Genomic DNA, 23944 nt, shown 5'->3' on the forward strand with positions numbered 1-23944 from the left:
TACCTACCTACCTACCAAGTTGCCTAGACGAGAAACCCAGTCCGCTCGTAGAACTAGGTCGGGCCGGATGACATGCCAGGTGCCAAGCAACCATCACGAGCGCTCTTTCCGAAAACCCCGCTCGCTTAATTCACGATCCACGATCCACGATCCAGGAGCAGGTGCTTGCTTGCTTGCTTGCTTGCTTGCCGGCCGCAAGGCACCCAACCCTACATACCGGTACAACCCGCAGGGCCTGGCTCCCTACCTACCTACCTACCAAGCAACGGCGCATCCCATCCCATCCCATCCCATCCCATCCCATCCCACTCCACTCCACTCCACCCCACTCCACTCCATCGAACAAGCCTCCTAGCAGTTCCAATCTCCGAATTGTCGCCATCAGGAATTCCTTCTCAGCATCTCGGGATCTCTGGTCTGGGACTCAGGTCTTTGCTTCACACACACACACACACACACACACACACACACACACGCACACATTTTCATATTAAATCAAAAAAGATCCCGTCAAATCAAAATCAAATCCCATCCCATCCCATACCGAATCCCAGCCCCAAGACCCATCCTAGTCAGAAGGCCCCCCCCCCCGAGACGATAGATACTACTCGAGAGTGGATCGGAGGCAAGGTCGTCAAGGTATTGCCGGGACTGTTTTGGATTCATATATCCCGTTGAGCACTACTGCGGAGGCAAACATACATCATGGTTGCGTAGAGGGGAAGCAGATAAACAAGTAAGAGTACCTGCCTCAATTACGCGAATTCCGCTGGGTTCTTTGTTTAGAGAAACAAAAACATCCGCGGGCTACTTAGCATACCATACAGCGGAGCCACAAAATTGTGACCAAGGGAGAGTGCCGGTGATAAGAGAACAGGAAAAATCCGGGATGGTAACCTGCTATCGAACTTATACTTCAAGTCATGGATTTTGTGCGCCATTATCTAGCGAAGAACGCCGAACCACATGTGTCCACTGCACCAAGATCTCCTACAGTTCCCCCCCCCCCGGTCTTCGTCCTCTCAAATTCATCATCCCAGCAAATCGTCCAGGCCGTTGCCATAAGACTGCTGGCCAGCAGGCTTCTGTGCCTGTGAAGGAGCAGAGCCAGACGAAGACCCAGCGCCCCAGATCCCAGCACTAGCCTTCTCCTTGGCCAGCTGACCTAGAGCAGGACCCGCAGTAGGTGTGCTCGACTTCTTAACTCCGGCACTCGCCGACGACCAGAGGGATCCAAAGGCATCACCTCCTGCTGGCTTTGCTCCTCCAACTGCGGACTTGATAGTTGAAGCTGTTGAGTTTGGCTGGGAAGCCTGTGCAGAAGGCGCTTGCACGGATGTGAAGTAATTTGGCTGGGAGCCTTGGTATGCGGTTGGTCGTGGTGCTTGTTGAGTGGCTGCTGGAGGAGAAAAGGCGGAGTAGTTGACTGGTGTGGCGTTGACACTCGGTGCGGGTGAAATGGATGAAAATCCAACAAGGTCGCTTAAGTTGGCGGCTTTTGGCGCCGAGACTGGTTGTGGGGCGGCGTATTGGGTGTAAGGGGTGGTTGCAGCAGTAGGTGCCGCAATTGGAAAAGAGGGAGCTGCAGCTTGTGTGGAAGGGGCAGCAGATTGAAAATCGTCAAAATCGTCGTCAAAATCGTCTCCGGGTTTGGAAGTGGCCGGGGCGGCTGCGAGAGGAGCAGAGGTTGTTGGTATAGGGTCGTCAAACGAAAATAGGTCGACCTCGGGCTCCTTCTTTTTGGGCGGTTCCTGCTTCTTAGTAGCAGGCCTCTCTGCTGTCTTTCGCCGGCTCGCCGAGGAAGAGGAAGCCTCGGCTTGCCTTCGAGGTGGTGCGGCAGCCCCCTCATCGTACTCGTCGTATTCTTCAAATCTGTCTCGACCCCCTGCAGTGGAGGTTCGACGGCTACCGGTATCCTGGAAATCGCTCGATTGTCCCCCGAATCCTCCACCGTCTCCGTACACACCACCACTGTAACCTCCATATTCTCTACTGCTGCCACCTCCAGACTCTTCACTACCGAATCCGCCATACCTGCTACTGCTGCTGGACATGCCTCCGCCCAGCCCAGCACCACCTTCGACACCAGTGTATTTATTTCGAGTTGCCCGGGACTTCTTTCGCTCTGCTCGGATACGCTCGACATCACTAAGAAGTTCAGCTAGTTCCTTGGCTCTGTTGCGGACGTTCAGTCCTTGATCTTTGCCGTTCTGATCAATATAATGAAATTGTCTCAACATCTTGAGCAGAGTAAGGTGGGACCGGGCATCATCAATCACGCGTTCCGAACCGTTCTTGATCAAGAACTCTAGGAGTTGGAGGGCCTTGTAGATCTGTCTCCATTCCTCTGCGGCTTTCTCTGTGAATCGTTTATAAATCATGGGCATAATCTCGTTGAGTAGTTGGCTGAGGCCTCATTAGCGATGGATATCATCTGAGGGTGATATACATACTAGTTGTATGTGCCATTGGCAATCTCTTGCAACATGGTAGAACTTGCGCCCTGCCATAATGTCAAAATTCCAAGTCTAGACCGGAGATCCTCTGTTGGCTACTAGGAAGTGGAAGACCAGGACGAGATAAGCGTACGTACCCAGGGCTCATTGTTGGTGGCCTCTCTGACTTTGGCTTCCATTTCGGTGTAGTTCATAACAGCTGGAAGTCCCTTGTGAGCATGCAGACAGCTGGCGTAGTAGTTCGAGGAGCCTACCATTTTGGACCTTTCTCACACCTGCCTTGAGATCGTACAGGGTGAGATTGGCGGCGGCCTCCTTGAGACTGGCGAGATCCATGGCTTTGTGGGCTGGGTGGTGGGTGGTAGGTGGAAAGGAGGTGGGAGGTGAGTATAGGTCGCGCGTCGAGAGATAGTTGTGTCTTCTTGAAAGTCGTCACAGATGAGACAAGGATCCGACCACGCCAAGACCTCGAAGGGGGCTACCAGTATTGTTCGTATTCGTACAGAGTGATGGCTGTAGTAGTATGTCACGTGAACAGAAAGAGAACAGCTTGGAAGTAGAAAAGTCGGCCAAATGGAAACTACCAAACCAACGCACTATCAGTCTGTGGATCTCTATATGATCCAGCAGTCTGGATGTTCGAGATGGGGTGCAGTATCTCATCTCATCTAATCCCTTCGTTGAAAACACATGCCCCCCTGTCAGGCCCTAGGAGATGAGTATTAAAAAAAAAAGTCCAAGCATCAGTACTTTTGCTCCTCCTATCCTGCGCATCGTTGAACTTGTACCAACATCCATCCCCATCAGCGCCAATCCTGGACCTCGTCTTCTACTTCTTTGATTGTCCTTCAGTTGTACTTTAGTCTACGAGACTCTTCTCTTTCTCCACGGTCTTCCCGCCATCTCACCTCGAGCTCTTGTACTTGTCCGGTACGTACGTTCCCTTCCGTACTGTTCGGTTCTCCGTCTGTCTGCAGCTTTCTGGCCTCGATATGTTCGAGTAGTGAGAGGGAATGAATGGGATGCGTGCATGCGACATCGTGGATCACCGGCAATTGGATGGTGCTCATCCTGGTGGCAAGGGAGCTCTCATGGCCGTCTCGGTCTCGTCTGTATTGATCGAAAGCTATAGCTATAGCTCTATAGCTATAGCTATAGGTGAAGCTGTCGTTCAGCTGTCGCTATAGCTCGCTATAGCTTCAGCTATTGGAGATGCAGAGAAGAGAGGCTCTTGATCCAGCTGCAGTCCCATCCAAGTCCATCCAATTCCATCGTCTGCCCGCTGCCCGCTGCCCGCTGCCCATCGCCCGAGAACAGATTGACTCTCAATGCAAGAAAAGGAAGCGGGTGGTGAATTGGTCCACGCTAATCCGCAACCCGACTAGCCCACCACTTTAAAAATGGGACCCCGCCTCAACCCCTCCATCTTGAAATCCTCGCCCTCCTCGCTCTTCAAATCTTTCTCATTCAAACCATCAACAATAACAACCACCAGAACAAGATCTTTCCACGCAACACCCGCAAATATGACCATCAAGACGTGAGCCTCCAATCCCAAGTTGTATCGACCTCGGATCCGCTGTGTGCTGACTTCAAGCTATAGCTTCTTCGACGTCACTTGGGAGGGCCCAGTCCTCGACGCTGCCGGAAAGCAGACCTCCAAGGTTGCTGGTGAGTCTTGTGTCTCATTCCTCTCCATTGATCATCGGCATCATCCATATCTTCCTTTCACTTTGTTGTCAGGCATCTTCACCTCAATGCAGCATCCTGTTGCTATTTTCGAGGGGTGATTTGATGTTGATGATGCCGATCATCGAGCTACCCCACCTCGTGGTGTCTGGCAAAAAACCCCCACTCCCCCCCCCCTCTCCCCCCAAAAGAAACATGAGCTGACCTGCCCCTCCACAGAGCAATCCGGCCGCATCGAGTTCAACCTCTACGATGACGTCGTCCCAAAGACCGTCGAGAACTTCCGAGCTCTCTGCACCGGCGAGAAGGGCTTCGGATACGCTGGCTCCGCCTTCCACCGCATCATCCCTCAATTCATGCTCCAAGGAGGTGACTTCACCCGTGGCAACGTTCGTCCCCTCCCCCACCCCATACATACATACACTCAGAGTAGGATCTCACACCTACACAGGGCACTGGTGGCAAGTCGATCTACGGAGAGAAGTTCGCCGATGAGAACTTCGTCATGAAGCACACCAAGCCTGGACTCCTCTCCATGGCCAACGCCGGACCTAACACGTAAGCCTCAACGCTCTCTCCTTTCCATGCAAGAAAGATATAGTATATGATAAACAACAACTGACTTCGACCTTCCCACAGCAACGGCTCGCAGTTCTTTGTCACCACCGTCGTCACTAGCTGGTTGGATGGCAAGCACGTCGTCTTTGGTGAGGTCGCCGACGACAAATCCCTGATGATCGTGAAGGCCCTCGAGGCTACCGGATCCGGCAGCGGCAAGGTCAACTATAACAAGAAGCCCACCATCGTCAAGTCTGGCGTCTTGTAAACTTGCTCTGTTAGGTAGTCGTTGATGGTTGGGCCTGCGAATCACACTTGAGCTGTCGCCGGTGATACAATAGTCGCTGGTTATCTTGAAGCATGGATCTGGTGGCAAGGGACAAAAAGTTGACGATGAGTTGGCAATGACAAAGATTTTCACTACCTCGTCTTACTTTTTCGCGTATGATTGCTCGATGTGATATTTTATTCAGTGACTTTATTAACATTCATCTTTACCGATAATGGTCCACCCGTTGCCTGACTAATAGCAGTCTCTACTCATAAGGGGTGAGAGTACAACCAGTCTCTCCTCCCACCGATCCTGTTTGTCCCATCACCCTTGATGAGCCCCTCGGCGACACGGACTCCACACTACAGGAGTATCACGCCTTCTTCGAACATGCCATATCTACCCACTTGACTTACGAAGGTTAACGTCAGGCTCAAAAAAAAATATCGTTCAATCGCTACGATAGCCACTACCAGTCGTGATTTCTGCAGCCAAAAGTCCCAAGGTACGACTCAACTGACCGAACTCTGGCGTTATTTATTACTTGTACATGAATTATTGTATTCTAGATACTTTTCTTTTCTTTTCTGTTCTCGTCATCAATCACCTTCAAATTTCAGTGGTTTCAACTGATGTCGGTGTCGGTGCGACGGACAAATGTCCTGGTATCATCCATCCATCCATCCATCCATCCATCCTGAACGCCACCGAAGGTAGGCAAGCAAGCAAGCAAGTCCATCCATCCAGCTAACCAAACCAGCCGGCCTCGTTATCTGCTGCCCCCCCCTTAAAAAATCGAACTTTTGCCAGCCGGTACCGTCCAAATCTCAGAATTGCCAATCAAGAATGGTCAACCGCGGACCTACCTACTTACATCTTCAGCCAGTCATTGAAATACTCGCAGTTACTCGGCCCCACGGGTCCCCCCTCCTCGCATAGATCGAACACCGGGCAGCGTCCACACGGGACCTCCGTCAGCCTACTCGTGCATTCCTCCTCGTCTCTTAGACTCCGTCTCAGTGCCTTATAGCTCACGCCTTCTCCGCTAATCACCCGCGTAATCCGGTCGTCGAAGCACATGATGTCCAGCAGCTGCTGGATGTCGTTCGCCGCTAGCGTCTGCGAGAAAGCATTCATGTTCTCGACCCAGAGGGTGAGCTCGGCTAGGGTAGGGTAGCCCTGGTAGTCAGCAGGCATGGGGAGCATGGCGTCGATTCTGCGTCGCTTGCGCGCCGCTTCTCCGTCTTCGTTTCTTTCCCGGCGACGGCCGAGGCCCTGGGCGCGCAGGGCTTTGATCTCCTCCGGCGTCATCTTCTTGTGGACTTTCTTCGCCTTGGGACTGGCCAAGCTGCTCTTGTAGAACGTGCGGTTCTGAATGTGCTCGAACAGGACGCGCATTACGGTGTTAATGAACTCCTCGTCGAGCTCACTGTCGGTGTACCAGGGGCCGCCAGTTGTGCGTTCGGAGGGGCGGAGGGAGGAGAGAATGAACATCTTGCGGGTAGGGTGCTCGACGGACTTCATCTCCGTGATAAGATTTCTGGCGCGGAGGTGCTTGATGGCGGATTGGAAGAGGGAATCGTGGAGGTTGCTCCTATTCTTGATGATTTTGGACCAGGCGCCATCGGCCGCAGCTTCGTCGATCTGCATATAGACGATTTCTTGCTCTGCTGTGAGGCCGCGGTAGCTGGGCAGTTGTCAGTCATGTTCAGTCTTATCTCTCGAGCTCTGTGCTCTTGGTGTGCTGCTAAGTATATATAGATGTACCCAGGAAAAGCGGTTTGTGTACAGAGAAGAATGCAACATACCATTTAGCTTCCTCCTTAGTCCTCAACTTCCACGCGATCTCATCCCCTTGCACAACCTTGAACAGCTTCTCATCCAGCAGCCGCTGCACCACCTGTAACAGCATGTTCACATCATGACCGTCCATAGCATCCAGGTCTTGGATGTCGCTCTGCCGGAACGTCATCTTAGGATCCCTTTCGTTCTCATCCCAGGCTGCGAGGCAGCCCTCGTAGACTGCATTCTTCAAGGCTGTAATGTCTGGCGCAGCGGCGGATGTCATGGTGTGCGCTTTTTGTGTGTCTGGGTTTGTAGAGCTATGCTACCGATGAAAGATTGACATTGGGTTCGGTTGAAATGCTGGAGAGCAATGATTGGGGTGGGAGAGAGGTTGGTAGAGGTGGTAATGATTGGGATGTTCGGCGTCGAATAACGGAAATTCTAGGTGGGGCGCACGCGAGGCTGCTGAGCCACGCTAGCGTAGCGTAGCCTTGTCTCAAGACATACATCCTCTTCACATACAGACATCAACATCAACTTCAAGTATTTTTCCGCTTCATCTCTCCTTGCTAAAACGGTTTCGTATTAATGTCTCGTATCTATTGGCGCTATCAATCTCCTCTGTTAATAGAATCTCCAGTTTCAAACATTTGAGAGTAGATGAGATCGACGAGTCCAGACCCCCTCGCAACTCTACCGATCTACGACTACTATAGAACGACCACAAGGCCGTCAATGCTCTGGAGAATGCTCACGTCTATCCAGACATCTAACGGGTCTCTCGGAGGCCCGCCGTAAGCCGCATGTTTCCGGATGCTTGTACTGCGGCCGGGTCTCTCCCGGCTCACAGCCACCCATCTTGATCTCACCTCAAGGATAGGATTGTGGCTGTTCCCGGATGTCTCATTCGTCTATTCGGACTACAGTTTCTTCTAACGCGAGTCTTTATGGATTGTCTGGCTCTAAGTCGTTCCAGAGCTAGGCATGTCGATCCTGCAGCCGCTACATTAAGCGAGCTTTCTTCCGACCGGGCTGGAATCGATCCCAACTGGCCAGCGCAGCGCTTGTCACAACAATCGAATGTATCAACAATTTATATTTTTATAAGTTTGCTATTTTACTCACATTCAACTCACACAGTGCTCGAGGTAAGATGTCCATCTTGATGAGTATGTATATATGAACGCTGAGTCTGCTTGCTTGCTTCTCTCTTCATTCCATTTATTCATCTCATCTCACATTTACAAACCTGTCTCTTTCCTACTTCTCTTATTGTTTCAATTTTGCATCTCCTTGAGACTGTCTCTTTTGTTAAGTACGACGCCGTCTTGAATTTCGTATCCCTGCCAGCTCAGCCAATTCTTCAACATCTTATCAAGTTACGCTTTCACCACGTCGACCGATACTTTCATTCCGTATACTGGCCACTTGCCGTCAACGGCATTCTCTGCACGCCTCATAACGGGCTCATTCCACCAGGATTCTCCCGTTTGTACAATACAAAGCTTTATCGAATCCAAGATACGACCCTGCGTCTGGATTTGAATTCTCCAAAAGACCCGAATCACCTCCATATATAGTCTTCAGAAGAGCCGTTTTTCCAAACTCAGAATCTCTTCAGGAGGATCACCAGCCTTCCCTCAGACCTCAATCTCCCGTTTCATATCTATCAAGTTCAGTCTACTCTAACGGTCCCCAGCTAAGAGTTTCACCTGTTGCCGAGCCTGTCCATTTCAAGTAACTTACACCATCTCCACGTCTAGCTCAAGTTAGCAAATCCCCAGCATCGGCTCCGCAAGACAATCAACCTTCCAGTAAACCTCGATCGCCGGTCTCTTCTAAGACTAGACCAGTTGCACGACCTGCAATCTCTCTATCCTCTCCAGTTAGAGCTTCTTCCCAACGTCGCCCAGTCCAGACGAAAACAGCCAGAGAAAATACAATTTCATCTCGAACATTGCAAGCTCACGAAGAGCGATCGAACGCAGGTCTAGCTTTAGCCGAAGCCTTCGTACCCTCTTTAACAAGTTGGGTTCCAGATATTCTACAAGAAAGGAAACCCCATTTCCTAAGAAATTGTTTCTTGCTCAACTTCAACAGCAAGTCTCATCTCAAGTCTGCCCAGCTCAGCCAAAGCTACGTCAATCAGTTCCGGCAGCATCAACAACAGCACCCGGAGCCCCCAAAAAACCGGAAACACTCCCACCACGAAGCCAACCACCCATCTCAAAACCCCGGCACCCTTCAAAATGCCAGGACCACAATACGGTGCCCTGGGAGCCTCCTACACTGTCTCCCGCGCCCTGCAAATGGTTTGCCTTATAACCATCATTGGCATCTGCTCGAACTTTATCAATCTCATGGTCAGTGCCAAGCAGAAGCCAGCTGATGTGATGGTCGGTACTGTGTCTGTCGTACGTCTCCCACTCTCCACCTACCCATCCTACCTCTATTGACCCAAATTTCCTGCAACACTTGGTTGATACTTACATACTCGCAGGCCTCCATCGCAGCCCTCTACATAATCATAACCTACATCCTCTACTTCGACTCCCTCCTTCCCTTCCTCATTGCCTGCGCCCTAGATTCTCTCCTCCTGATCGCAGTCATCGTCGTCGCCGTCACAGTCGGCAAACCCCTTTCCTACCTTGACGTACGTTTTGCACCCTTATTCTCCCCCTTTCCCTTCCCACCTTTTCCCCAAAGAATTCGAACCTTCCCTATCACTCCTCATCTGAAACATCAATAAAATACTGATACTAATACTGTCACCTCCGCTCCAGTGCGCCGCGCTCCCCTTCTCGGGCGGCAACCGTGGGGAGTTCATGATGTCGGTAGCCAAGAACATGCAGAAGGCCAACTACTGGGTCTGGGCGGGCGGGGACCGTACGAGCTGTTTCGAGATGAAGGCCGTGTGGGGGCTGAGCATTGCGCTGTGCGTCCTGTTTGCGTTCAGCGGGGTTGTGAGTGGGCTGATGTGGAAGAGGAACCAGGGAATTGCACCGCCGAAGGATGTCGAAGGCTAAGTAAGAGCTTGGTCTTCTAGGAAAAGAGGTGAGATGAGATTGAATAGGTGTGGTGTGAGATGATTTGGCGAGGAGGTGAGATGGGGGAAGGGGATAGCGAAGGGGCCAATGATATTAATGGGAGGGAGTTTGGAAAGAGATTGACAGATACACAGACTGAACAGACCTTAAAGGTATCGAACCGGGCGTGAAAAGAGGGGAAAGGGTATTAGTTAACTACAGTCGCTCTTTTCGACACAAAAGGTAGATAATCGGGAGGATAATATTTGGATTTTTTCTTGAAAGTTGAAATGGAGATACACGCCCTCCTGTTATAACACCAATAAAACTCGTTGGTTTTGGTTTTTTCAATTCCCTGCCATCTTCTCTTCCTCTTCCTCTCCCTCTTCCTCCTCCTTTTTTCCCCCCTCATTCCCCCTCCCCCCTTCCTCCCTGATGCCCCCCTCCCCTCCCCTCCAACCCCAATCAACACCTCATTCAACGCACGACTGACTGTACTACACTACAAAGACGTCGTCCGTACGTGGCTTTCCCTACTCCCTACTCCCTACTCCCTACTCCCTACCACTTACCCCTTCCCCCTTCCTTCTCACCCCTACTCCCAACTCCCCTCTCTTTCACACCTTCATAATAAATAAGTAACTGGCTGGCTGGCTGGCTGGCTCGCTAGCTCTTCACATATACACACATATACACACTCATACATACATATATATACACATCCATGTACCTATCTTCGAAAAGAAAAAGAAAAAATGACAGGCAACAACAACAACAACAACAACGAATGATACACAGCAGAGCAGAGCAGAGCAGAGCAGAGCAAGGCAGGTATTGATTGTGCGCTACTCTACGGAGCAAACAGAGGTAAAGAATAGACGGAATAGATGGGACGAATAAACAAATGGGATGAAGAAGCAAATGGGAGGAATAAAAGATGGGACGGAAAAATAAATGGGATGGAAAAATAAACGGATGGGTAAGCGAATTCTCAACCTAGCCGAAAGGTATCACACGCCAGTCACAGTGGGAGCACAAGAAGAGAAGATTTTTTTTCTTTCATCCCACCGCAATGCAATCCGGATTTACGCTAAAAAGCCCCGAGCAAAGAAAGACCTCAAATAATATCAGCGGCTGATTACCTAGGGAAACGTCTCATCGTCAAGGGTAAAGCAAGCCATCACTCGTCTCTCATGGCCCAACCCATATGATCACAACTCAATTTTCATCCCCTCTCCAATATCATCCAAGGATCGGAAATGACCCAAGGAGAAATCTAGATGTACGTCGCGGAACAGACCTCATTTCTGTCTTCAAACGTCGGTGTTTCTGGTTCTGGAAGCGCTTATCTACCGACGCGGATCACGCCAGCGGCGACCAGCTTCTGGATCTTCACGCGAATACGAGGGTTCTTCATGTGCTCTTGAAGAGCAGCGGGGTCACCCTGGGCTTGCTGGAGGATGCTGTTCATGATGGGGTCTTGCATGATTTCGACGATCTGGAGAGATCTGTTAGCTTGAACTCCTCGATTTTAAATGTGTGATGAAACTCACCTCAGGATCTCTCGAGATTCTCTCCTTAGTCTGCTCCTCAGTCTCGTTCTCACGTGCGCTGTACATAGCAGCATAAGCCTTCTCCTGTTGCTGCTGGATCTCCCGCGCGTTGGCCTTCGTGGCATCGACCTCACTGGCCTCAGTGCAGACATCCACACACTTGGAGTACTCTCTCATGCCAAAGTAAGCCTGAGCCTTACGCAGATATGCACGGATGAAATTGGGGTCCTTCTTGATCGCAGTGTTACAGTCATCGATCGCACTAGGGAACTCCAACAGCTTCATAAAAGCTGCAGCACGGTTGCTGTAGCCTCTCGGGTCCTCGGGAGCACGCTGGATCATGTCGCTGTATGCTGCTACGGCTGCGGGCCAGTCAGACTCCTTGAATTTTGCGTTACCGAGCTCACGGGCCTCCTCTGCCTTCGCCGGGTCGATGAGTGCAGCTCTTGCGGCCTCCAGCTTGTTCTTCTCGGCGGCGCGGAGCTTGTTCACGGTTTCGGGAATGCGGTGCTCGGTAAGAGACTTCTTATAGTTTTCAATGGCCTTCTCAAGGTCTCCCTTCTTCTCATAAGAGGACCCAATACGGCCCAGTGCCTTGGCGATCATCTTGAAATCCGCGTAGACCTCCCGACCTTCCTCGACTGCCTTCTCACACGCCTTGATAGCCTCATCGTAGTCCCCCTTCTCGTAGTAAGCAGCGCCGAGGTTGTTGAGGTAGGTGATATCTTTGTGCAGATCCCAAGCCTTGCTGTAGTGCGCAATAGCCTGGTCGAAGTTTCTCTTCTTGTAATTTTCCGTACCGAGTCTCTTCTCCTCATCGGCCGCGGCTTTAGCCTTGGCCTTCTCTGCTGCCTCCTCATCCATGGGCTCGGGCTCAGGTTCTGGGGATGGTGCTTTCTTTGGTTGCTGTGCCTGGGCAGGAGCTGGTTGCGCATCTGCCATAGGGACATCCTCCTCGACTTCCTGCGGAGCTGATCCAGGCTCGCCACGTGGATCCTGAGTACCTGCCATCATGTCTATACCCATGAGAACGCCAAGTACCTGGACCATGCGAGGGTCTTGGAATACACCTTGGACGTCGCTAGGGTTGTCCCTAATGTATTGGAGCTTGGTCATGAAGGATGGGTCTGCCAAAAACTTGCTGGTCTTTGGGTTTGCAGCAATCTTTTGAATGACTTGAGGGTCCTTGAACATGGATCCAAGGCCTGCAGATGGATCACCAGTAACGCCATCTATAACCATGTCAGTCTCTCCTTGGGGAAATTTCGCAGACATTGGAGCTTACCAGCTTTGGCTTCCGCATCGATTGCGCGCTGAACAGACGCAAGACCTGACTTATTTTGCGCATTGTTCGGATCAAGCTTGAGTCCCTCCTCGTAGGCATCCAGAGCACCAATCAGATCTCCCAAGCCATGCTTCGCAGCACCCTTACGTCCCCATCCCTTTGCCCAGTCAGGCTTGATCTCAGTGACCTTTTCGGCATCGGACAACGCATTTTCGTAGTCCTTCTTGGACGCGTAAGCAGCAGAGCGATTCGAGTACAGGATGTGGTTCGTAGGCTCGATGGCAATGGCCTCTGTGAACTTGGAGCTATGCAAGAATTATTATATGTTCGTCTGAGAAGGCTAGGGCTTCCCGCAGATCTCGTTCATATGTGCCGTATCAGGTAGCCAAAGCTCCAATGGGCTTGCCTAAAGAGTGAAATGAAAGTAAACAAGAGGACCTTTTCTTACTTACATAGCCTCGTCGAAGTTCTTCTCCGCAATAGCCTTGTTTCCGAGAGCTTTGAGTTCGTCCGCCATATTGAAAGAATTCAGATGTTGCAGTACGGGTTCTTGGTGCTGAATATCCCCTCAAGTTGGATGGCGCCGTGAGGTTTATAATCGCAGACGACCGAAAGCTCTAGAACGTAGAGCATTCTGCCGCCGTTCACCGATTCTATTCTCGGACTAGAGTACAGAGTCCCGAAGTTCTTCCAGCACGCCTCCTAGAACCGAGGTTTGAATATTGATTGACTTTGGACTTCGGAGAGGGCTCCAACCTGACGATGAAACATGTCATAAATGAGCTGGGCTAATATATTGCAAGCTTTGGATGTTTGCCATCTACGATCCTCGATACCATTTACAGATCAGATACAGTCAATAAATATGCCATTAGTCTGGAAGTAGTACACTGGCAAGGACAGAACAGACTCGGGCAGAGTGGAATAGCACATCTAAAACATCTCAAGCCTCCAGTACAATTCGGAACATCAAACGAGGTGAGGTTGGAGGAAAGAAGTTGCTACTTTAACAACTCAAGTTTCAGTATTCTAATCTTCTATGACCTAGTTACACCTCTAGACCACCCAGTCTAAAAGAAAATCTGCCACGGCTGCGAAGACCGCAATGTCCAGAGAGCAGATGTGATATCAGAGTGCTCCCCTCCCCCCACAAAAAAGGACTCGCAACGCTAAATTTCCTCCGTCAACTCCGTAAAATGAAAGGCAGCAATGCATTAAAGTTTTGCCAGTGTAGGTTCTAAGATCACCTCTTCACCTCAGCGGCTCTGAGTGTAGCGGCTGGGGATAGGACGAGACCAGCTTTGTCTTGCATGGAAGAAATGGCTGCTGTGACGGGTGTTTGGGTGCCGGATGGCGCCGGGGTGGTGCTTCGTGTGGGTGGCGCACTTCTGTTGTGTGCCATGTGTGACTTAACGAGATGGCCGGCTCGGAGAGCGCTGCAGAGGGACAGCTCTCCGGCAAGGACAGAGGCGGCGATGATGCGGGCGAGTTTGCGGGCGTTTTCACCCGGGTTTGTGGGATGCGATCCTCGGACGCCGAGCAAGTCAAGCATGGCTGCTTGTGGTTCGAGGATAGTACCGCCACCCAATGTACCGACCTCTATTGAAGGCATGGAGACGCTGATCTGCAGATCACCACGAAGACTTTAATAGGTTAGCATGGAGCTACAAAAGGAAAGAGAAGAAAAGAAAAGGTGACATACTTCTTCATCAACGTGATGCAGTTGGCGCTCTCAACAACTTGGGCAGGATCTTGACCAGTAGCCAAGAATATAGCAGCTACAATATTTGCAGCATGGGCGTTAAAACCACCCATAGCTCCAGCCAAAGCACTACCGACCAAGTTCTTGGCAGTGTTTAACTCCACCAACTCATCAACATCAGACTTCAGGACCTTGCGGACTACGTCTCCCGGAATGATAGCCTCAGCAACTACACTCTTTCCTCTACCATCGATCCAGTTGATAGCCGCCGCCTTCTTGTCCGTGCACATGTTTCCAGAAACCGAGATGATTTCCATGTCATCAAACCCAGCTTCGGTAGCCATAACGCTGAGAGCGTGCTCCACACCCTTGGAAATCATGTTCATTCCCATGGCATCCCCGGTGGTCGTCTTGAATCGTGGGTATAAGTATGTGCCTGCAAGGGAAGTCTTGATCGACTGAAGACGGGCGAATCTACTGGTCGAGTTGAAAGCCTTAGTCATGGTCCTTTGTCCAGCCTCGGAATCGAGCCAAACCTTGGCTGCACCTGCTCGCGCAAGCGATTCAAATGCAACACAAGGACCACGAGTCATCCCGTCACCGATTAACACGGTTGTTGCTCCACCTCCGGCGTTGATGGCTTTGGCTCCTCGGCTTGTACTTGCCACCAATACACCTTCGGTCGTCGCCATAGGAATAAAGAAACTCTGACCATCGACGACGATAGGGCCAGCAACACCAAGAGGTAGTGGCATGTAGCCAACGACGTTCTCGCAGCATGCACCCAAGACACGATCAAAATCGTAGTGTTCGTAAGGAAGAAGAGATCTCTCCAGAAGACTTGTGGTTTCGGCAGTGGCAGCGGTGCGTGAGATAATCGATCTTCTGATCTTCACAGCTCGGGTAGTGTCACCTAGTGTCTTCTCTAAGGCGTATCCGGCGATCTTGCCTTGCAGCGATAGTTCCACTAACTCCTTGTCTGTTAGTTCAGGAGCACGCTTTTCTTTTAACATCTGCTCCATTTGAGCTTGCGTTCGGCGCAGGGCTGGTTCAACATTTGCAACAGCGTCATGACGCCTGCGCATGGTGAGCCCGTCATCTTCATCGTCTGTAGTAGCAGGTGTCAAGGGGGCAATCTTCTCAACCGAGGCGGAAGTGCTGTGGCTGCCAAGGGATGGAAGTCTCGGAGGTTGGATTGTAGCAGCGTTGTTGAATTTTTCGGCACGGTCAAGTTCGGCCGCATGGACGGGATGGTGTGGAGGCATCTGGAGGGGCTCTTTAATACTCCATCTGGCAGCATTGAATAGATACCCATTGAGGATAACACTCAACGCAAGAAGAAAGATGATCCACTTCGACAGGATAGGGTCTTCGAGACTCTTCAAGAGACTGTCGACAACACGGCCACTCATTCCATAGACGTGGTCTTCCGAGAGAACGGTCTCAAGAGGACCCTTGGCCATGTTTCCGTAGTGGACAGAGGGATATTCAAGCTCGTATTTGATCGGGCTGAGGATAGTAACCACGGTAGATTTACCACCAGTCTTTGCCATCTCAAAGATCGAGTTAAGACCGTTTGAAGCAACTTTGAATGGATCCATCGGTAATGGAGCCATAACACCTGCAAAGCCTTGCCCAGACAGTCCGGTTACACGCGGGACTTCTGCATTGCTTTTGGCACCTCTGAATGGAAGTGTGCAGAGATTGAGGATATTGATAATGACAAAGCCAGAGACCATCAGGACTTTGAACTTTGGGACACTGCTATCTCTGACCTTGCGGCCAAAGATGCTCGTCTCGTTGTTTCCAGCCTTGTCAGCCTTGGGCCACTCATCACTTTCAGCCACATTCTCAGCAACCCTATGATTGATTCCGTCGTCCTCCAAAGCTTGGCGAAGAGCGACATGACGTTTGATTCGATTGATCTCAAGCTTGATGCTCAAGACTGCCGTGTAGAATGTGAACAGAAGAATGCAGTCAAACACAAGAATCCAGGCAGCCAAGAAGCAGAACTGTTGCAATCCACCCTGTACACCAGATGCAGCGCCAGCGACGAGGATGCAGATCTCGATAGCATAGTCTCTGACGATTTCGTAGCCCTTCTCCTTGATGGCGACTTGAACAGCAGATTGAATAGACGTGGGCAAGGAACTTTTCTGGTCTGAAACACCGAGCCTTGGGCTGTCTTTCGGTTGCGGCCTTCTCGTGTCGAGAGATGCGGTCAAAACAGCCTTGGTCAAGACAATTGCCTTTTCAAAGCCAATAGTGACGACCAAGAAGGGGACTCCTTCGGATAATAAAACCATGTTCAAGGACACTCCCATCTTGGTCGTCACGATAAGACCGAACAGGAATGCGAAGACCGAAGAGAAAAGCGTAGTTGTAAATAGCCAAAAGTTCGACCCCATGCGGCGCATCGAAACGAAAAGTGATACGAAAGTCAGGTGCATGGAAATATATCCCAGAACCACGATGATTATATCCAGGGTCTCGGCATTCTTGATCAGGTCCACAAACTCGCCCCAGGCATTGGACACCCAGGTTTTCAAGTCGCTTTTTCCGGATACTTTTGCAGCCTTCATAATCCACATCTTCTGTTCCTGGATGGGCTCGGCCTCGTAACCATGGCGAGCACTTTCGTCCTTGGGTGTTGTAATAGCATTTGGCAGCTCTTGAGCGCTGGCGAGGAACTCCGCGGCTTGATTGTAGGGAACCGAATATGCCAAAGCCGTATCCTGGGAGATTGCTGAAAGTGGGTTGGAGGTCGGGGGAAGTTCTGTAACTGAAAGATTTTGCGGGAGGGGTATGGTGTGGGCCAAAGGAGCGGTTTGTGGGGAGGAAGTTGCCAGGGAATCCGGGAAAACAAATGTGAGCAGAGCCAAGTGGTCGACGTTTGGGGGAACCGGGGAGTCCGAGTCCGTATTCTGCCATTTCCAGCCAGTCTCCGCTCCAACTCTCAATTGCCTGCTGCCCTCAAGCAAAGACGCCCAGTCTGCCTTCCCCAGTGTGTCCGACTTGGTCGAGTCAAAGAGACTGCCTTCTAAGAGACCGATGTATGTTGTGCTGGCTAGGACCGCGACTATCACGATCGTGTGTATAGGGTGGAGACATGCTCGGCGCGAGAGAGTCTGTATGACAGGAGTGACTTTTTTGTTGATCCAGCTTGGAGTCGCAGGCGCATCCGCGCCTGAGGCACTGCGCGCCCTCGTGGGGAGGAAGAAATTTCTGAGTAAAGAACGGACCATTTTTTGATGTTTTTTTCGATGTTTTTTTTTTTGTTTTTGTTTTTTTTTTCGGAGGGGGGAGGGACCGGGCGTATGTATAATTGAGTGTTTCTAGGAAGCCATAGACGGGCGTTTGGGTGGGAAGCTCTTGCTACACATCATTGTCAGCATTGCGCCTTTCACTCCCCACGCCGTTCCCAATATGTAAAACCATGATCAACGTAGAAGTCGCGATAGCTGTGAGCTTTGTCAGGCTGACGCCTGTTGTTCACGTAAAGCTGTATCTGATAGGCGAAAGTCCCCCTTCGACGCGTACGCTCCACGAGCAGGAGAACAGCTCTAGCAGGTATCGTGCTAGAGCTTATGCAGGTGAGCTGGCCGAACAGACATGGGCGGTCGCATATCATGCCTGTCGAGTCGTTTGGACCAGTCGCGAGGAGGTTGGAGTTTGAGGCTATCCAAACAGAATAAGAGCAGGTTCGACTTACAAGGTGTTTCTGCAATGAAAAATCTCTGTTTATTCGTTCGTTGGTTCGTCGATTGTGATTGTGGTGGCACCGTACCGGTCCCTTTCGATGTTGAATTCGACTCGACTGGACTCGACTGGACCGGACTCGGCTGGACGACCCGAATTGCTGGCTCTCTGCGAACGGGTGAGGACAGATGCAATCCGCGGAGAAAGGAGGCGACGGTGGACTTGATTGTATATTTAAGTTGGGCGGTCCCGGTAGCCCAATCAGTCAGAATCGCAGGATTATCGGCTAGGTCAGGCTAGGCTGTTATACCGGAAGCTGACCCTGACCGCTAGAGCAAGGACAAAGGGAGCTGAGCTGAGCTTGTCTGCCGATAAAGGAATTTTGGTAAAAGGGGGGACTGGCACGCAACTGGACCTCAACACCATATCATATATAGATAGACAATACGAAGGATGAGCAGAGCTTAATATTGTTTATCTGTCTGGGTCTTTGAAACTCGGACAACTCTACTCTTCTCTGCATTCCACCCCCATGTGGCATCTCCACATTATTTCGTCCTTCTGAGAGGCGGAGCGCCAGCGGAGTCCGTGGCGGAGGGCAGGAGAGTAAGTAGTACGTACAGTGCCGTAACAAAGATAGGCGTGGAAGACCATGGCTTACACGCGGCCCTAACTTTATAACTATCCGTAAGTCAACCTATTGGTGCCGATAATGCATCTGCTCCGCTATGCCTTAGATCGGAGTGTAAATGTCTGTACAGTCAGCCAGAATATGTTGCACGTAGTACTGGATACGGTAGATACGGTACCGGTAGTTCCAAACTTGGTACTGCAAGATGCCGGGGCATTTCTTAGGATCTTCGGCAAGCACACTATCATAGTTTGTCAGGACAGACTTCTCCCTGATTACTTTACAGATACGCAGTATCGGCAATGCTCCTTGTAGTATATGCAAGGGTATCAAACGCCGGTCTACTGATAATACTATCTCTCGCCATGAATACATAACGGACCCAGTTTAGGCCCATAAACTGGAGATCGGTGGTTTCTGAATGGCTCAAAGCTCTGTCAACTCAATTGCACAGACTAAATACTGATCTAAAGATGCTTTTCAAGGCTGGATTCTTATAAGTTGATTGGTTTAAGCCCTGGGAAGATGCCTTGCAAAATTATACTCTCGATATGTATTCATGAGGGGGAATAATACGTAGTACGTAAACAACCATCCTACCCGTTACGTAGTAGTGTATCCTTCCCTTCTACCCCCCCACCCTTCTAACCTTCTTACCCTCTTACCCTCTTACCCTCTTACCCTCTTACCCTCTTACCCTCTTACCCTCTTACCCTCTTACCCTCTTACCCTCTCTTACCCTCTTACTCTTTCTTACCCTCCTACCCTCCTACCCTCTTACCCTCTTACCCTCTTACCCTCCTACCCTCCTACCCTCTCTTACCCTCTTACTCTTTCTTACACTCCTACCCTCCTACCCTCCTACCCTCTTACCCTCTTACCCTCTTACCCTCCTACCCTCTTACCCTCTTGCCCGCTTGTCCTCTTGCCCTCTTGTCCTCTTGCCCTCCTACCCTCCTACCCTCTTACCCTCTTACCCTCTTACCCTCTTACCCTCTTACCCTCTTACCCTCTTACCCTCTTACCCTCTTACCCTCTTACCCTCTTACCCTCTTACCCTCTTACCCTCTTACCCTCTTACCCTCTTACCCTCTTACCCTCTTACCCTCTTACCCTCTTACCCTCTTACCCTCTTACCCTCTTACCCTCCCTCTTACCCTCTTACCCTCTTACCCTCTTACCCTCTTACCCTCTTACCCTCTTACCCTCTTACCCTCTACTCTCCCTCCCCCATGAATACATATCGAAAGTAAATTTTTGCAAGTAATCTTACCAGGGCTAAGACCAATCAACTTATAAAAGTCCAGCCTTGAAAAGTATCTTCAGGTCAGTATTTAATCTGTGCAATAGATTTGACAGGGCTTTGAGCCATTCAGAGACCACCGTTCTAGGATTTATAGGCCTAGACTGGGTCCGACATGTATTCATAGGGGGGGATAGTAACCCTCTTACCTTCTAACCCTCTTACCCTTCTCACCTCCTCCTCCGCTACCCCAACAACCCTCACACCTTCCCTATCCAACTCCCTGACTACCCCTTCCCAGCTGTCCGCATCCACGGCCCTCGTCCCCTCCCGCACAACAACCGTCCTAAAGCCCTCCCTCGCGGCGTCCGTCGCCGTCGCCTTAACACAATAATCAAACGCCAAACCCACCACGTACACATCCGTGACGCCCTTCCCCTTCAACAGCCCAACCAACCCACTATCGCAGCACCGCGGCTCCCTCAACGGACTGTAGAACGCAGAGTACATCTCCACCGCGCTCTCCGTCCCCTTCTCCACCACGCGATCCACCAGTCCCACGTTCAGTTCCGGCACGAGTTCCGCCCCGGGCGTGTGCTGCACGCAGTGGTCGGGCCAGAGCCGGGACTCGTAGGATTCGGCGGCGTTGGACGGGTTCGTGATGGTCGTCGTGTCGAGGAAGGGCCGTTTGGACGGGTGGGAGGACGCGAACGAGATGTGCTTCGCCGGGTGCCAGTCTTTGGTGGCGATCTTGAGGGTGAAGGGCAGGGCGAGCAGGTCGTTGACTGTGGAGATGATGGCGCGGCCGTCGGCGACTGCGAGGGAGCCGTTCTGTGAATGCAGGTTCGTTAGTGACATGGGTTCGTGAGAGGAGAGAGGACGGAGGACGGAGGACAGGACAGAGGAAGGAGAGTGAGTGATACGGACGGGTGGGCAGAAATCTTCTTGGACATCTACGACTATGAGCGCAGGGCTGAAGTCAGTTGCCATGTTTGATTTTGGTGCGCAGGATTGTACAGCAATGGCGAATCGTAAGTCCCTTCGTAATCAGCTATGAGCTATCAGTTTTCCTCGGCTGATTATGACGGAGTGGTGAAAGAAGAAAGCCGTGTTTGGGGACGTTGCGGCGGCCCGCGTCATGGCATCCACCCCACAGTACACAGTACCTGTCACATGCATACTCCGTAGTGACCGACACATACTACGACCACTTCGTAGTTGGTTTGGAGCTCAACAGCCAGATACGATCGATCGCTCCACTACAGACAGCTGTACAGTATGGATGGCCAAGATCTCTTGGTCTTTATCTGTCGGTTTGCAAGTGCAAGTAGTCCGTCATACGAAGAAGGCTCGGAACCGAAGCTCGTTTGATAATCAGTTGAGCCCCTTCAACAGTTACCAAGGCATATATATATATATATATACACACACACATACACACACATATACGGTATGTATTAGAATCAGTATTATTCATTGTTTTGTCTTCCTGTGTATTATTCCATTCCACCCCTCTTGAGCGCAACTCGGCTTCGTAACCTCTCATCTGAACTCGTACATCGTGTGCCTCTCTGCCTTCGTAAAGCTCGTGATAACCTTAAATGCATCAACAAGTCTCCCGTCCCTGCTCGCCCCGTGTAGAGCCCGCAGAGCCCATAGCCGCAAAAACACCGTAGGTAATACATAGCGGGACGAATTAAAATTAAGCGAAGGATCTCTCTCGCTCGGGCTCCTGCTATCCAGACCGGCGATAGATGGGTATAGAGAAAGGAGACCAAATGCACCTAAACCAACCCGCTAGAAATCTCATCTCATCTCGCCTGGTTTCACATAAATCGCCAAGTACTCCGCCCAAGCTCATGGGCTGTCCTTCTTCGTATCCAATAATTCGTCTGTCGAGTCGCTATCGGAACTCGAAGGTTGCCTTGCTGCGGTTTCTAGCCTCGTATCGGGAAGCGTCGCAATGGGGGTAGAATCAGAGCTGTCGTTGGTCTTCCGAACGTTCGCGTCTTGGCTGCTGTTCCTATCTCTGGCACCCTCTAGTGGACTCGAGACCGTCGGTGTATTGGCTGTGCTACCTCCACGTTGCCCATGGTAATGGATCACTTGTGGGGGAGGTTGCCCAGCTGATGTCCCGAGTAAATGTTGAGGATAGGGGTGAAGATCTTTCGAAGAGGTCGAAAATGTCGACACGATAGGTTGTTGATACCCATTGCTTCCATTGCTGCCCGTTGTCGAATGTCCAAATGTTTGGCTATGCTCTGCCTGGGTCGGTGTACCTGTATCGAGCGGGCTGAGTAATTGGTCGGTGACTTGGCCCGTGAGGCTGTTTAAGCCTCCCTGAATATCCCGTAATAATCGAACGTACTCTTCGGGAACTAAACCACTTTCTTGGGTCTTTGGATCCTCCGCAACGAGCCATCCTTGACCGTGTCGATATGATACCCAAATAACCTGACCCTCAACCAGGGGTAGCTCGTTCTCGTTTTCCCGCTCAAAGTCAAATAGAGCAACTGCTTTGCCGTGCATCTCCTCGTCTGGAGACGCAATAGTAAATTGATAATCCCGCGAGTACCGAGACTCATCATGCCGCTTCAATCCAGGGGAAGAAGCTGAGCTGGAAGCATCAGACTCTGACCGATATTCCCGACCAGTTTCGTCCGTGTATGACCTGCTGGGTAGCGTACCGGCAAAGTGCGAATCTCTCTGCCCTGGCACATTGTAGGGTGCCAAGTTGGAATGCCGAACTTGCTCTGATGGATACGATGCAGCCTCACCCTCCCCTCCTGGCCCGTATGCTTCACTTCCCTCGTTCGCATAATATCTCTCGCTGTCATCGGCGTCTCTTCCATCGAAGAGCTCACTGTCCTGTTCGTGATTCTCCTGGCTGAGCATGCTCGTAGTCCGCTCACCATCTTCTCTTCGGCTCCTCCCCCTACCACGCGTTTGCGAGCCCACAAGTGCACTAGAAGATGACTTATGCTTCCTATGGCGCGAACTAACTACCACGGGGCTTTGGAGATCTTCGTCTTCACTCCATGGTGGCCCGTCTCCGAAATGTATGGGGGCCAACTGCTCGCCCTTTAGCAAGCCCTCACTAGTCCACGCCCCTGGAACCCAACTGCCTCTGTTATCCCACGAAGTTGGTGGATCGGAGAACCGCTTTTCGCTCGCTGGAGTAGATAAGCCAGAAGCAGGCTGCGAAAGTTCTAAGGGCGGCCCATAGTGCATCGGATGGAGGACTGGGTATGCGAAATCTCGAACATTTGTGTATGGTAGACTAGAATGGAAGGCGGGGAATATGTGCGACAGTGACCGTGTTCGGGAAGGTACGGAGTTGTTCGAGTACTGCGAAAGCCTATTCTTTGAGGCATGTGAAGTGGGTTGTTGTAGATTCGATCGTCTCGGGGGAGGAGATGTCATTATGGGTGGCAATGGAGGATGATTCGGATTTGACGAGGGAGACAAAACTGGTGGGGACGGCGACTCTGGTGGAGAAATGGTGGCATCGAGCGTTGGAGACATGACGGCGCTCATAAGGGGCGTTCTGCTTCTGCTTCTGCTTCTGCTAGTAATCTGTATCCTCGGAGTGCGCAAAGGGTGTTTGGTCGTAGAATCAGTTAAGGAGCTTGCCAGCAAGCCTGGGATCCGTCCAAGAAGCGACGAGGGGGATGCGGGTTTGTTTCGGGATTCGTCCGATCGTCTAATGCCCGAACGCTAGATCAACAACAACGATGACAGTCCCGCCTGTAGGATCAGACGAGGTGAGGAATTGTTGACCTGTCGATGCGACAAGAGATCAATACCGGACGCGACAGTCGCGTAAGGTGAGACCTGTTCGGGATGGGTTCGAGGATGAGAATGAGGCGGATGGCGCCCAGGTTGATGCTTTGCAAGAGCACACTGGTTTAATTTCTTACTTAAAAGACCAAGGGGAGCGCTGACCCCACCGCCTCGAAGTACTGTAGGAGACTTAAGGTAAGGTAAGGAAAGCAAAGCAGGGACGTATTCAAATGTCAGTACCCATGCGCCAGGAAACCGACAAG

The 23944-nt window shown here is 51.2% G+C and overlaps 8 protein-coding genes across 8 annotated transcripts; 2 read left to right on the forward strand and 6 right to left on the reverse strand.

Moving 5' to 3' along the window:
• Nucleotides 1-1031: 1031 nt before the first annotated feature.
• L3040_007587 (uncharacterized protein) lies at nt 1032-2792 on the reverse strand (the record flags this gene model as incomplete). Its single annotated transcript, XM_007291206.2, has 4 exons — nt 1032-2406; nt 2454-2503; nt 2594-2655; nt 2711-2792. 4 exons carry the CDS (start codon nt 2790-2792, stop codon nt 1032-1034), a joined length of 1569 nt encoding a protein of 522 aa, XP_007291268.2.
• Nucleotides 2793-2894: 102 nt separating this feature from the next.
• On the forward strand, nt 2895-4971 carry L3040_007588 (uncharacterized protein; the record flags this gene model as incomplete). The annotated part of the gene is made up of 7 exons (XM_066154916.1): nt 2895-2945; nt 3264-3386; nt 3842-3996; nt 4060-4127; nt 4365-4534; nt 4597-4703; nt 4785-4971. The coding sequence occupies 7 exons, from the start codon at nt 2895-2897 to the stop codon at nt 4969-4971; spliced, it is 861 nt and encodes a 286-aa protein (XP_066010799.1).
• An 873-nt stretch (nt 4972-5844) lies between these two features.
• On the reverse strand, nt 5845-7042 carry L3040_007589 (uncharacterized protein; the record flags this gene model as incomplete). Its single annotated transcript, XM_007291204.2, has 2 exons — nt 5845-6661; nt 6783-7042. 2 exons carry the CDS (start codon nt 7040-7042, stop codon nt 5845-5847), a joined length of 1077 nt encoding a protein of 358 aa, XP_007291266.1.
• A 1966-nt stretch (nt 7043-9008) lies between these two features.
• On the forward strand, nt 9009-9785 carry L3040_007590 (uncharacterized protein; the record flags this gene model as incomplete). Its single annotated transcript, XM_007291203.2, has 3 exons — nt 9009-9173; nt 9260-9412; nt 9543-9785. 3 exons carry the CDS (start codon nt 9009-9011, stop codon nt 9783-9785), a joined length of 561 nt encoding a protein of 186 aa, XP_007291265.2.
• Nucleotides 9786-11130: 1345 nt separating this feature from the next.
• On the reverse strand, nt 11131-13140 carry L3040_007591 (uncharacterized protein; the record flags this gene model as incomplete). Its single annotated transcript, XM_007291202.2, has 4 exons — nt 11131-11283; nt 11339-12570; nt 12624-12928; nt 13076-13140. 4 exons carry the CDS (start codon nt 13138-13140, stop codon nt 11131-11133), a joined length of 1755 nt encoding a protein of 584 aa, XP_007291264.2.
• Nucleotides 13141-13866: 726 nt separating this feature from the next.
• L3040_007592 (uncharacterized protein) lies at nt 13867-17570 on the reverse strand (the record flags this gene model as incomplete). Its single annotated transcript, XM_007291201.2, has 2 exons — nt 13867-14266; nt 14326-17570. The coding sequence occupies 2 exons, from the start codon at nt 17568-17570 to the stop codon at nt 13867-13869; spliced, it is 3645 nt and encodes a 1214-aa protein (XP_007291263.2).
• A 2373-nt stretch (nt 17571-19943) lies between these two features.
• On the reverse strand, nt 19944-20888 carry L3040_007593 (uncharacterized protein; the record flags this gene model as incomplete). The annotated part of the gene is made up of 3 exons (XM_066154917.1): nt 19944-19963; nt 20108-20729; nt 20826-20888. The coding sequence occupies 3 exons, from the start codon at nt 20886-20888 to the stop codon at nt 19944-19946; spliced, it is 705 nt and encodes a 234-aa protein (XP_066010800.1).
• An 867-nt stretch (nt 20889-21755) lies between these two features.
• Nucleotides 21756-23435, reverse strand: L3040_007594 (uncharacterized protein; the record flags this gene model as incomplete). The annotated part of the gene is made up of 1 exon (XM_007291199.2): nt 21756-23435. The coding sequence occupies one exon, from the start codon at nt 23433-23435 to the stop codon at nt 21756-21758; it is 1680 nt and encodes a 559-aa protein (XP_007291261.2).
• Between the last annotated feature and the right edge of the window lie 509 nt (nt 23436-23944).

This window comes from Drepanopeziza brunnea, assembly GCF_022702325.1.
Source record: "Drepanopeziza brunnea f. sp. 'multigermtubi' strain 214-2 chromosome Unknown ctg13, whole genome shotgun sequence".
Taxonomy (NCBI): domain Eukaryota; kingdom Fungi; phylum Ascomycota; class Leotiomycetes; order Helotiales; family Drepanopezizaceae; genus Drepanopeziza; species Drepanopeziza brunnea.